We start from the raw sequence: 14125 nt of genomic DNA, 5'->3' as shown, positions 1-14125 counted from the left end.
TTGTCTTCACCCTATGTCGATGTACATTTCCTGAACATCTAAAATATGAATAAACATTGTTTAAACCAAAAATGGATTTCAGCAGGAATAGTTAAACTGGAGAGATAATCTGGTTTGGCTGTCCATACATGTGAATAAATGTCTTCATATATTCTGCATTTTATTCAACAATTGTGATTTTGTTGTGTGTTTCTACAGGGCTGTCTAAAGGCTGGAAGAATAGTTGAACTGGAGAAAAAGATATAATCTGGTTTGGCTGTTCATTCATGCGAATAGATGTCGTCATATAGTTTGTACTTTATTCAACAATTGTGATTTTCTTGTGTGTTTTTACAGGGCTGTTTAAAAGCTGCAGGCAGAACGTATGCAGCAGACTTCAAGTGGAGAGACACAGTCGTTGCAGCATTAGAAAGGTGAGACATTGTTTACACTCATTTGCCATCGTTCCACTTGATGTTATTGTTGTGTGTGTGTGTGTGTGTGTGTGTGTGTGTGTGTGTGTGTGTGTGTGTGTGTGTGTGTGTGTGTGTGTGTGTGTGTGAACAGATCATGCCTGTAAGGATGGAAATAGTTGGGTTAACATTTGAACTAACAAAGATCCTTTGCTGCTTTTGTCATATCGTTTGTCCTTTGTATAAATTTCCAGAACACATTGACTTTGTTTGTTAAATGTTTGTTGCAAAGGACTTTAATATTGTTGGAATTTTGAAGAAGTTGGACTGAGTGGTCAGGAACAAAGATCTGAAATGTTACAAAAACGTTGCCTTGATGCTGAAATAGACGGAAAAAAAGAAAGAACTTGGAGTCAGAGCGAGAGGTACGGTGGTGCATGCGATGTGGGTCCCCTATGATGAGAGAACACCTCCCTTGAAAGGACATCTTTGTCTATTATCTTGATACTAATGACCTGTCATGACAGGCCACCTGCAATGTAGGGACTCTTTTTGCTGGTCCCAAGGGGGTCCTTTCCTTTCAGCTTTGCTACTGTGTTCAGGGGAAATAGCTCAGTTGATAACGGCGATGGCTTCAAAACCAGTTGTCTCTACTGGGAAGTCAACTTTGTGCAGACTCTCCTCGAGAATAAAGAACCCAAGTTCACAACCAAAGTCTCAGGGCTTGGAAACATGAATACATGCATGCAGGAAACAAAGAAAAGAAAAGGTAGCGCCGTACTGTATGGCAGCTCGCTTTCCCCAGTGAGAAAGCAGCCTGAATTTCCAGGGTAACCTCACAGGACGATGTGAAATCTTATCTTTGTCCTTATCCTTCTCCTTCAGCTATGTGATGAGCGCGGTGCACGACAAGGTGTTTGGAGTGGTGGTGCAGCAGCACAAGGCGGAGGATGAGAGTCTGGAACTCAAGTGCCAGAGACAGCTGAGAGGCATCAATGTGGAGGCTTTGGGAATACAACACCGCTTTGCTTGTCCCCTGCCTAACGCTGTGAGTGTGTCTGGTGGTGAAGACTTATAGGGAATGTTAATAGACGAATTCCAGAAATGACTGTCACTCCTGGTTCATGCTGTGGTTCCTTGTTGACTTGATATTTATAACATACCCACAGCATCATTCCTCATCTCCCCCCGCGGGTTAGGGGGAAGAATTTACCCGATGCTCCCCAGCATGTCGTAAGAGGCGACTAACGGATTCTGTTTCTCTTTTTACCCTTGTTAAGTGTTTCTTGTATAGAATATAGTAAATTTTTGTAAAGATTTTAGTCAAGCAGTATGTAAGAAATGTTAAGTCCTTTGTACTGGAAACTTGCATTCTCCCAGTTCTTCTTCTTCTTCTTCTACGTTCCCGGGCATTCTCCCAGTAAGGTAATACATTGTACTACGTTGCAAGCCTCTGGAGCAAATTTTTGATTAGTGCTTTTGTGAACAAGAAACAATTGACAAGTGGCTCTATCCCATCTCCCCCATTTCCCCATCGCGATATAACCTTCGTGGTTGAAAACGACGTTAAACACCAAATAAAGAAAGAATCATTCCTCATTCTTGCCAAATAACAACACGTGGTTCCTGTACACATGTTTGTGACACAGTCCCTCTCACTAATGACTAGCCTCTAATGTCACGTGGGAAAGTTTCCCCACATGACATTATTTTCCACGAAACATTATAGTCGCTGGCGAGGGATGTGTGTCTTAAACACTTGTACAGGAACCATATGTCAATATTTGTCGGAGCAAAAGCAAGGGTACTCACTCTTTCATAACCCATACAAACCCGACAGAGTTATTTCCAAAAATCATCTATTAGTTTGACTGGGGGAACGATTGTGGTGATGGCATGAATGAAGAATCGCTGCATGTATGATGAGCATTGGATTGAGTTATGAATGGTAACACGAGAGATGGTGGCAAGAATGAGGAATGATGGTGTGATTGTGAAATGATGGTGTGAATGAGAAATGATAAAGAGGAATGATAACATGAATGAGGGATACTGGCGTGAAGTAGCAACAATAAGGCCAAGAAATGTTTCTCCCGACTGACCCTATTTTTTCCTCCCAACTTTTTCCTCCCATTATAAAAAGTTAATTAAAAAATAATAAAACTTGATTTTGCAGACTTTACAAGGAAAGTTACTCTTCTACAACATCTGGCACGATTTCAAGCTGATAAAAAGCCACATTCGCCTGTCTAAATACAAATTGAAAAAACTTTTAAAAAAAAATAAATAAAAAAAAGTTATTGACCTACCGACCCGAATGTTTTTGTCTTTGATGTTAGAAACAAACATGTTTTTTGTATGTCTTGTTTTTTCCTAACGTAAACAAGGAATGATGATGTGACAGAGGATTGATGGCATGAATAAGAAATGACTGGATGATACAGTACGAATGTTATGAATCAGGAATGATGGTGTGAATTTGAAATCCCAGTGTGACTTAGCAATGATTGCATGAACGCGGAATGATGGTGTGAGTGAGGAAATTGAATTTAGAGTTTTGCAAGTGAACAGGGAAAAGAACGGGCATAACATAGCATGCTCAAGCCTGTCCTTCATTGAGCCCAAAGTCGACTTTGAGAAGACGCCGCAAAATCTTTTTACTGAAAACTCAGTGCTAATTAAGCTTTGTGCGGCCAGCTTCGCAAAGAAAACTTGTTACCCCCCGCGGGTTAGGGGGAGTCCCATATTGGTTGGGACGATAAAGAATTTACCCGATGCTCCCCAGCATGTCGTAAGAGGCGACTAACGGATTCTGTTTCTCCTTTTACCCTTGTTAAGTGTTTCTTGTATAGAATATAGTCAATGTTTGTAAAGATTTTAGTCAAGCAGTATGTAAGAAATGTTAAGTCCTTTGTACTGGAAACTTGCATTCTCCCAGTAAGGTAATATATTGTACTACGTTGCAAGCCCCTGGAGCAATTTTTTGATGAGTGCTTTTGTGAACAAGAAACAATTAACAAGTGGCTCTATCCCATTCCCCCCCCCCCCCCTCCCTCCCCATCGCGATATAACCTTGAACGGTTGAAAACGACGTTAAACACCAAATAAAGAAAGAACAAGTCGCGTAAGGCGAAAATACAATATTTAGTCAAGTAGCTGTCGAAGTCACAGAATGAAACTGAACGCAATGCCATTTTTCAGCAAGACCGTATACTCGTAGCATCGTCAGTCCACCGCTCATGGCAAAGGCAGTGAAATTGACAAGTAGAGCGGGGTAGTAGTTGCGCTAAGAAGGATAGCACGCTTTTCTGTACCTCTCTTCGTTTTAACTTTCTGAGCGTGTTTTTAATCCAAACATATCATATCTATATGTTTTTGGAATCAAAAACCGACAAGGAATAAGATGAAAGTGTTTTTAAATTGATTTGGACAATTTAATTTTGATAATAATTTTTATATATTTAATTTTCAGAGCTTGTTTTTAATCCGAATATAACATATTTATATGTTTTTGGAATCAGCAAATGATGGAGAATAAGATAAACGTAAATTTGGATCGTTTTATAAATTTTTATTTTTTTTTACAATTTTCAGATTTTTAATGACCAAAGTCATTAATTAATTTTTAAGCCACCAAGCTGAAATGCAATACCGAAGTCCGGGCTTCGTCGAAGATTACTTGACCAAAATTTCAACCAATTTGGTTGAAAAATGAGGGCGTGACAGTGCCGCCTCAACTTTCACGAAAAGCCGGATATGACGTCAAAGAAGACATTTATCCAAAAAATGAAAAAAACGTTCGGGGATTTCATAACCAGGAACTCTCATGTCAAATTTCATAAAGATCGGTCCAGTAGTTTAGTCTCAATCGCTCTACACACACACACACAGACACACGCACATACACCACGACCCTCGTTTCGATTCCCCCTCGATGTTAAAATATTTAGTCAAAACTTGACTAAATATAAAAAGATCTTTTCAGGTCTTACAAGTGGGTTCCACTGTACCTCTGTTCTGCTTTTCTTGCTTGAAAAATATAACATGGGGTTGACATTTACAATAAGCCTGATTCACAGTTTGCTCATTTGTGTGTTAAGCTTTGTACACGTAGCATGAGTGGTGAGTTTGATCATTTCAATTTCAGGAGTTAGAGCTGAGCAGAATGGATTGGCTGACCACCCCGCGAGAGAAACTGTTTTGCCTCAAGGCCGTCATGGTAAGTTGCTGGTTGTCGTTATTTTATTATGATAAAAGATTGTGTTACTGGGCTTGCCACAACAATAATCAAGAAACTGAAAAATGTTTGTGGAAAGTGATAGAAATACTCCTCCCAAAGACTTTGAATGATAGAGTTTCTGCTCCCTGAATAGATCATGTTTGGAAATAACTCTGTGGGGTTTGTATGCGTTGTGAAAGAGTGAATACTCTAGCTTTTGTTGATTCAAACTTTCCCATTCTAGGCCAGTCATTAGCGAAGGGGGTGTCTGAAACACATGGACAAGGAGCTTGTGTAGAATGCTTGCCTCACTAAAAGCAAGAGTTATATTCACTCTCTCACAACCCATACACACCAGACAGAGTAATTTCCGGAGTTTGTCTGTTGCCTTCTGCATGAAAAGAAGAAATGAATGCATAAGAATTAACAGGCAGTCTGGGCGGGGATGTAGCTCAGTCGGTAGCGCGCTGGATTTGTATCCAGTTGGCCGCTGTCAGCGTGAGTTCATCCCCACGTTCGGCGAGAGATTTATTTCTCAGAGTCAACTTTGTGTGCAGACTCTCCTCGGTGTCCGAACACCCCCCGTGTGTACACGCAAGCACAAGACCAAGTGCGCACGAAAAAGATCCTGTAATCCATGTCAGAGTTCGGTGGGTTATAGAAACACGAAAATACCCAGCATGCTTCCTCTGAAAACGGCGTATGGCTGCCTAAATGGCGGGGTAAAAAACGGTCATACACGTAAAATTCCACTCGTGCAAAAAACACGAGTGTACGTGGGTGTGTCAGCCCACGAACGCAGAAGAAGAAGAAGAAGAACAGGCAGTCTTTTTGCTGCAAAAATGCAGATAAGGTCAAACAGAAAATGTGAACAATTCTGTGAAATGAGTGAATAAAAAGAAGAAAAGGAATAGAAAGAGAAATAAATCCAAAAACAAATAGACGGCCAACGTTCCAAAATTCAGAATCTAAAAACAAGAAAGGTAGGTTGTTGGAACGTTTGTTATTGACAAAACAAACAACAAAAGAAATAGAAAGAGGTTTATGAAAGCGGGGCATTGATGTATGGAGTGTGGAATTTAGCAGGTGAAAATGGAAGTCATTTGTGTGCAGGATGCAGTCACCAGTGAAATTACTGCTCACCTGTCCCGTAATATTCCTCCCCACCTGGCCCTCACTGCAGGTAAATACGTACAGGTGTTTTATCTTTACAAATATTACCTGGAGTGTTGTTGACGATTTGAAAACCAAATTAAGTGTGGCCCAATTTAAGACTCCTTCTCTTTACGGGCCCAGTTTTCTCGAGATTTTACTTTCATAATTTATGGTAATTTACCTCCGTTTAAAGACTTTTTTTTCTGGATTTTTTTTTATTTAAGAATTAAAATGATGGTTCCACTGTATTGCAATGTAAGACAAATTGTTGATGCGTAATGGTTAAATGTTTATACCCAGCAATGCTGTAGTGTGAAGGATCAGAATGATGAGTAAACATCCTGTTTTCTTTATTTCAGATAAACCTTGTCTAACATCAGACGATCTCATACCAATTTTGGTGAGTGCTGCTTGACGTTTTTCTTTCTGTCTCTTCCATTGCCCCTTACCTTCCCCCTCCATCCACCTGCTCTATCTCCGCTATTTTCCAACCTCTCTCACACACACCTGTTTCTTTTCTGTTTTGTCTCTTTTTTTGCCCATTGTGTGTGTGTGTGTGTGTGTGTGTGTGTGTGTGTGTGTGTGTGTGTGTGTGTGCATGCATGTGTTTGTCAGTTTCAGTGTGTGTGTGTGTGATATTTAAACACTTATATGTATGTATATATATGTATGTTTTGAATGTTGATTTTTATGCAGAATTCTCCTGTAGTATATCAAAGATGAAAATGGTTGCACATTCAAAATTAACTTTTTTTTCTCTCCATCTGTCATGTTTTTCTGAATGCTTCGTTACCATGGCGATCTTAACAAAGTCTTAGTAAAGAACGCTATGCTCGTTACCTAATCTTCATCTGTTTACTGCAGGTGAATGTGATAGGACAGTCTGAATGCGAACACCTGCACAGCGACATTATTTACATGGAAACCTTCGCCTGGGCATCATGTGCCAAAGATCTGGATGATCTCAGGTGAGCTTTGAAGCAGTGAAATCTGTTATTTTTTTAAGTTAAAGAAGACACACAGAACGCAAAACAAACAAACCCTTGGTGGTGAACAATCATATATTTTGCTAGACACTGCAGTTTTCTGTCATCATAAAAGTCACTAGGGTTTTCTTGATGGATTAATCTGGCATTATTGTCCAGGTAAATTTTTTGATTTTTGGTCACCGATAACTTTTGAGGTTCTGAGAGAGGTAATGGTGTGTCTAAATATTGACGAAAAGAATTGAATCATCTTGTGTGGGACAAGCTAACAACAACAAAAATGTACTCACCAGAAACATGGACAATCAAATGATAAGATCATGTACCGGTTTCGACCCAAGGTCTTTGTCAGCAAATTCTTCTTCAGCGTTCCAGAAATTCTGGTGACGTGTGAGATTGTTTGCCCATTTGGGTTCCCCACACTATACTCTGAGAGCATAGTCAGCTTCACTCCGCTTTCGTTGGGTAGGCATGCTGGGTATTTTCATGTTTCCATAACCCACTGAACTCCGACATGGATTACAGGATCTTTTCCGTGCACACTTGGTCTTTTGCTTGCGTGTACACACGAAGGGGGTGAAGTCTCTAGCAGGTCTGCACATAAGTTGACCTGGGAGATCAGAAAAATCTCCACTCTTAACCCACCAGGCGGCAGTGACCGGGATTCGAACTCACGACCTCCTGATTAGGAGGCCGACGTCTTACCACTGCGCCACTTCGCCCGTCATGTCAGCAAATAAAAGGAGAGTTGACAGAGAAAGAAAGACGAAAATCAGCAAAGAAGAGGAAATTAAGATAGTACCACACCTAACATGTTCTTTTTTTGTTGAAGCATAGACCAAATAGCCTGGACCGCCAACTCGTCACGTGACCCTTCGAGGTTACGACGCTCGACTTTCAGGGACGCTTAGCGTCCGGTTTGAAAGGCCAGCGATTCAAAGACAGTGAAAATAAAGCACGCTCCAGTTATTTGTGACAATGGGAGGTGACAATGAACTGGATTTTCCAAAACTCCAAACTAAACTTAACAAAACTCATCGAAAAACATGTTCCATATGCACTTTAGCTGAGTTTATTTTAGCATTTTCAGAACTTACCTCGGCAACTCCGTCCATGTTTACAATCGACACCGGATATGACATCCCCCTGATTTCTGAAAGGCCATGTAAGCTTAGGTTCCTAAATGCGAGAGGCCGCTACCTCGTAATAGAGAGAAAGAGCGGAGAGAGAGCTAGTTGGCGGTCCAGGATAAATGGTCTATGGTTGAAGTTAGGTGTGGTACAGTGGAACCCCCCTTTTAAGACCCCCCATTTCAAGACTCCCTCCTTTTTTAAGACATGATTTTCTCAGATTTTTTGAGGTCTTAAAAGGGGGGTTCCACTGTACTGTCTTTCCTCTTCTTTGCTGGTTTTCTTCTTTCTTTCTCTTGTCATTTCTCCTTTTATTTAATGACGAAGACCTTAGGTCAAAACGGATCCTTGTTCTTATGTTTGATCGTCCATGTTACCGGTGAAAAAAATAAAAAAAATAATAATAATTAAAAAAATAAATAAATAAATAAATTTTTAAAAAAAAAATTAAAAAAAATTATAATAAATAAATCCCTGCGCTTAGAACTGTACCCACGGAATACGCGCGATATAAGCCTCATATTGATTGATTGATTGATTTGTATTGTTATCTTATTCTATAGTGCTTTTCACCTGCAGTCTCTTATTCATCTTGTGTTTTTTTCTCTCCAGTTACTGTTTGGTGACGTTCAAGGCAGCGGTACAGTACATACAGGCCACCGATTTCTCTAAACTTGCACACAAACACAGGAAACAGGTCAGTATTCATTTTAAACATTTTTATTTTTATGTTTATTTTTTAAATATATTTGACCTTAAAACTCCTATCTTACATGAATTAAAAGAAGGGTTGTAAAGATGGTGACAGAATGTTCTGCTTGTTCAGCTCAATTTGCACACACATTCAGTTAGCAGAGCAGAACATTTTGTATTGTAACTTTTTGGCTTCAACTGTAATTTCATATACAAGCAGGATTTATACATGGTAGGTACCTGTGTGTCTTTGTGCTCTCCGTGTTTGAAATGACAAATAAATTATACAATTGTCATGCTTTTCATTTTCAACCTAGGTGAGTCTGGACAAGCTTTCTTCAGCAACTGATCGTCTCTCCATTTATAACGGGAGTGTGATGGGAGACAACTCTCCCAGTCCTCGCATCTCCCCCACCCCCTTCAGCCCCACCACCTCCACAACCACACCAACGAGCGCAACTGCATCAGGCACTGATCGCCTTGGGCGTCAGATGTCGCGTGTCTCCAAGGCCTTGAAGGAGCCACCCCAAGGACACGGAAAAGATGAGCAGAAAGTCAAAAGTATATTTGGAGGTGAGGGCATTTTTTTGTTGTGTGACTGTGAGTTTCTACATTGGGGTTGGGTTGGGAGGAAGGAATAGGGATTGTAAGGGTGCTTGTTGGTTAGGATTGGGGCAGGAATTTAAAGTCTAAGAAACTGTTGGATGGCAAACATGGGGATGAAAATAAATGCCAGCAAGATCCCTGAGCTTGCACTTCAGGTGCTGTACATGGCTGTTGAGTTTGTGATTCACAAAGAGCCTTGATCTTTAATATCTCTCTTTTTCTGTCTGAATATATGTCTGTGTCTCTGTGTGTGTGTGCATGCGTGTGTGGGTGTGCAAATTAGCGCATGTGTGCATGCGTAATCACACAGGTGTCAAAAGCTATGAAAACTGATGGTCACATACATGTTTTCAGCTGAGTACGATGTTCCAGTTGCCTTGGAAGCAGCATCCAAGTCAAATGCTGGGCCTGATCTTGGGTGAGTCACCTTTTAGGTTCAAGTAATGAAATGGGTGGGGATGTAGCTCAGTTGGTAGCTTGCTGGCCTTTAAACCAGTTCCTTACTATCGAAGTGGGTTCGAACCCGGGTCTCAGCGTGGAATCTATTTTCCAGGGTCAACTTTTTGCAAACTCTTCCAGGTGTCTGACCAGTAAATGTTTTGTGCTTTGTTTTTTTTAAAAATATTCCAGTCATTAGTTTTGTTAATGTTTACATTTAGTCAAGTTTTGACTAAATGTTTTAACGTAGAGGGGGGAATCGAGACGAGGGTTGTGGTGTATGTGTGTGTGTGTGTGTGTGTGTGTCTGTCTGTCTGTCTGTCTGTCTGTCTGTCTGTCTGTCTGTCTGTCTGTCTGTGTGTGTGTGTGTGTAGAGCGATTCAGACCAAACTACTGGACCGATCTTTATGAAATTTTACATGAGAGTTCCTGGGAATGATATCCCCGGACGTTTTTGTCTTTTTTTCGATAAATACCTTTGATGACGTCATATCCGGCTTTTTGTAAAAGTTGAGGCGGCACTGTCACACCCTCATTTTTCATTCAAATTGATTGAAATTTTGGCCCAGCAATCTTCGACGAAGGCCGGACTTCAGTATTGCATTTCAGCTTGGTGGCTTAAAAATTAATTAATGACTTTGGTCATTAAAAATCTTAAAATTGTAAAAAAACCAAAAAGGTTTTTAAAACGATCCAAATTTACGTTCATCTTATTCTTCATCATTTTCTGATTCCAAAAACATATAAATATGTTATATTTGGATTAAAAACAAGCTCTGAAAATTAAAAATATAAAAATTATGATCAAAATTAAATTTTCCAAATCAATTTAAAAACACTTTCATCTTATTCCTTGTCGGTTCCTGATTCCAAAAACATATAGATATGATATGTTTGGATTAAAAACACGCTCAAAAGGTAAAACGAAGAGAGGTACAGTAAAGCATGCTATGAAGCACAGCGGGACCGCTACCGCGCCAAACAGGCTCGTCACTTTCACTGCCTTTTGCACTAGTGGCGGACTACGTTCAGTTTCATTCTATGAGTTCCACAGCTTGACTAAATGTATTAATTTCGCCTTACGCGACTTGTTTATTTTTTACTTTAACGTGGAATGAATGTTAATTTTCTGTTGAATTAGTTCTCATGGAATTTGTCTTTTTCAGAGATTTCCTGTCCTCTCTTCAGGACGATTTTGTTTCCTATGGCAAGCAGAACTGACCCATGGTAAAGGATGGTGCTGATGTTATTCGCACAAATGGGTTCCTGTTTTTATCAGCAACGCAGTGTATGTCGAGCTCTGGAGCCAAGCATTACAAATGGATCCTATTTTCACATAGTTGGTATTAATTTGTTTCTCGTCCAGGCATTACAGACAGTTCCTAGTTTCACATAGTTTGTATTGTTTCACATTCAGGCTTCACGGACGAATCCTATTTTCAAATAGTTTGTATTTGTTTCACATCCAGGTATTATGAACAAATTCCTGTTTCACATAGTTGGTACTGTTTCACATTCTGGCATTAGAGACAATTCCTAGTTTCACATAGTTTGTATTGTTTCACATCCAGGCATTACGGACGAATCCTATTTTCAAATAGTTGGTATTGTTTCACATCCAGGCATTACGGACGAATCCTATTTTCAAATAGTTGGTATTGTTTCACATCCAGGCATTACGGACGAATCCTATTTTCAAATAGTTGGTATTGTTTCACATCCAGGTATTATGGACGAATCCCAGTTTCACAGAGTGGATATTTTTCACAGTAAGGAAGAAACCCAGTTTCACAGAGTTCGTATTGTTTCACATCCTGGCATTACAGACAAATCCTAGTTTCACAGAAATCCAAAAACAACATACCTTTCTTGTTTTTTTAGTTTCACAGAGTCTGTATTGATTCACCTTAAGGAAGAAGCCCTGAGTTTCACAGAGTTGGTACTGTATGAAGTGGCAGTTGTGCTCCCTGTCATCAAAGATGAAACATTAGCTGGCATTAAAGATGCGCTGGTGGCTGTGCCACACTTGCATTAGTCATGACAATTTTTACTTTTTTTCTTTTAGTGGACAGTCTCATTTTGTCGGCGACGTTATTCTCCTTTTGTAGTTTGCATTGCATCCATGCATGGGTGTGTGCACTTTATAATAAGCCTGCTAGGAAATGTAGAGCTACCAGTACAAGTACCTTGGGATGATTGTTACCTCTTCTGTTGTTCACACTTTGTTTCCTTGCGACACACTGCCTGTCAGAACGCTTATCAGATTGCAAGAATTCAGCGTAGAGTAGCAAAACGTTGCACGTTTACTTACTTTGTTTTTACTGTTACTTGGCATAATTGAACTTTCCATACAGTGATTTTTAAGGCATTGCTGCTGCATGATGTCATTATTGAATTTTATAGCCTTAAAAAATGAAAACAGTATACCTGTTGGGGGCAATTTGAAACAGATTGTTGGGCAGGGAAAGTCCCCTTGAATTTGTTCTACTTGACTAGTATTTACGTGCTCACATTTCATTGCTCAATAGTGTTTCATAGTGTGTGAGATTGCAGAGTTGTGAGCATAGCTGGCTGTGTCATAAAGTCATCTAATCATGACAAACATTTTTGTTTTCTGGTTTCGATCTTGAAATATCGGTAATGTTTTGTTTCATCATAACAACACATGATTGTTTTATTCTTCCGTTTCGAAAGGTGACAGATATTATAATTTGGTCAACCATTTCTCACTAGAGTGTACATATAATAGACGTTTATACTATTTTTCACTTTCAGACATCTTTTCTGCTTTTACTGAAAGAAGAAACTATTATTAGACTGACACATTTCATAAGCTCAACAAAAGTTTAAACAAATTCTTCTCACATTTAAAAAAGAATTAGGCTCAGATCATAGTTTCTAATGTTTGAATGAACGAGAGGGTTTGACGACAAATTAGATTCTGTGTGTGTGTGTGTGTGTGTGTGTGTGTGTGTGTGTGTGTGTGTGTGTGTGTATACTTATGTGTGTGTGTGTACTTATGTGTGTGTGTGTGTGTGTGTGTGTATGTATACTTATGTGTGTGTGTTTGTACTTATGTGTGTGTGTGTGTATACTTCTGTGTGTGTGTGTTTGCTTGCGTGTGTACTTGTGTGTGTGTATGTGTGTACGTATGTGTGTTAAACCTCTTTCACTTTTCACAAGCATCTCTGTGTGTGTAGCGAGTGCGTATGTGTCCGTGTGTCGGATTTACCTCATGACTCATCTGCTCATTGTGTTGTGAAAGGATTTATTTAACTTCCTGCAGCAGTCTTATCCCTGCTGACTGGAATCTACATGATCTTCAATAGCTGCTCACTAATTAGCTGTTTACACATTCATAATCTATTTGTAAATTAGTTAATTAATACAGTACGTGTAGTTATGTTGTTGTATCTGTGTCAGTTTGGACATGAATGGGTGGGATTCTTCCAGTATATGCCGGAAATCTGGATTCGTAATGTCTGTGGTGACGTTTTTTATGGTTGTTAATTATACAAATCCTTCAGCGTCTGGGGGCCCCCTCTAGACCGACCCCCCCACCCCTTAAAATTCTTCAGGATTCATGACATTTTTCAGTCCCACCCATGGATGCGTGTATGTGTGAGTGTTTTCAAGCATGTGTGCAATAATGTTAGTAATGCATTTAATTCTTTATGAGTTATACCATGCGTACCCTTCCAGACATCTTTTTGAGACTGTTTCTTTACTGCTGCTTTACTGTGTTTGAAGCTTTTTTTCTGTTGATTTATTTGTGACAAAAACTAGGACTGATTGAAATCAAATAAAAATGGAAAAAAATTCATATCAAGTATTGGTGATGACTTCCTTCTGTGTGTGTGTGTGTGTGTGTGTGTGTGGGCGCGTGTGTATGTATGTGTGTGTGTGAGTAAGTCGGAGAGACAGAGAGAGAAATCTGGTAACAAGAGAGCAGAACACACACACACATATCGCCAGTCACAGGGCATTGCAATTTGAGTTTGTCACAATTCTTTTGGCAAATTAACTGTTTGCTGGTCTTGAGTTCAAGGTGGGGGTCGGTTTGGTGAAGTAAGGGAAGTAACTGTCAGGCGCGAAGTGAGTGAAAGTGAAAGCAGAACATTTGTTTGCCCGTGTAGCCGAGCAGCCAGTCTTTCAACAAAATTTGCTGGATTAGATGTCCAGACAGTTCATAACAAATTTCTACATGCTGTCTACAAATTCTCCTCCCATCCATCTGAGTAATTGACAGCTTGATAACATTGATTGCTAAAAGTAAACATTTGTAGGGGAAGTACTGCCCAGCAGAAGAAGAAAAACCCGGCCACTACCACCCTCCCTCTTCAAATTTCTATAACTTTTTTTTCAGTTTCTTTTCATTCTTCTTTTTTTCCCCCTCTTTTTCTTTTATAACCGTTTGTTCCTGCCTGGTTGATCTTGGAGGTATGTTTTTGTGTGTGTTTTTGTTTGTTTGTTTTGGTCAGTGTCATTCGTGTGGAGTAATTCAAG

At 39.7% G+C, this 14125-nt stretch overlaps 1 protein-coding gene across 1 annotated transcript in view; it reads left to right on the top strand.

Annotated features, from left to right (window-relative positions):
* Window positions 1-13442, top strand: part of LOC138976132 (ankyrin repeat domain-containing protein 27-like) — a 36023-nt gene extending 22581 nt beyond the window's left edge. Inside the window, exons 10-19 of the mRNA XM_070348955.1 lie at window positions 337-413; window positions 1278-1440; window positions 4540-4611; window positions 5725-5794; window positions 6126-6166; window positions 6631-6734; window positions 8495-8579; window positions 8893-9148; window positions 9536-9599; window positions 10786-13442. Of these exons, the coding sequence (XP_070205056.1) occupies window positions 337-413; window positions 1278-1440; window positions 4540-4611; window positions 5725-5794; window positions 6126-6166; window positions 6631-6734; window positions 8495-8579; window positions 8893-9148; window positions 9536-9599; window positions 10786-10840 (987 nt within the window). The 3' untranslated portion in view covers window positions 10841-13442. The remainder of the gene's footprint in view (window positions 1-336; window positions 414-1277; window positions 1441-4539; window positions 4612-5724; window positions 5795-6125; window positions 6167-6630; window positions 6735-8494; window positions 8580-8892; window positions 9149-9535; window positions 9600-10785) is intronic.
* The last annotated feature ends 683 nt before the right edge of the window (window positions 13443-14125 follow it).

Source organism: Littorina saxatilis, linkage group LG9 (assembly GCF_037325665.1).
Source record: "Littorina saxatilis isolate snail1 linkage group LG9, US_GU_Lsax_2.0, whole genome shotgun sequence".
Taxonomy (NCBI): domain Eukaryota; kingdom Metazoa; phylum Mollusca; class Gastropoda; order Littorinimorpha; family Littorinidae; genus Littorina; species Littorina saxatilis.
This window is presented reverse-complemented; position numbering and strand designations above follow the sequence as displayed.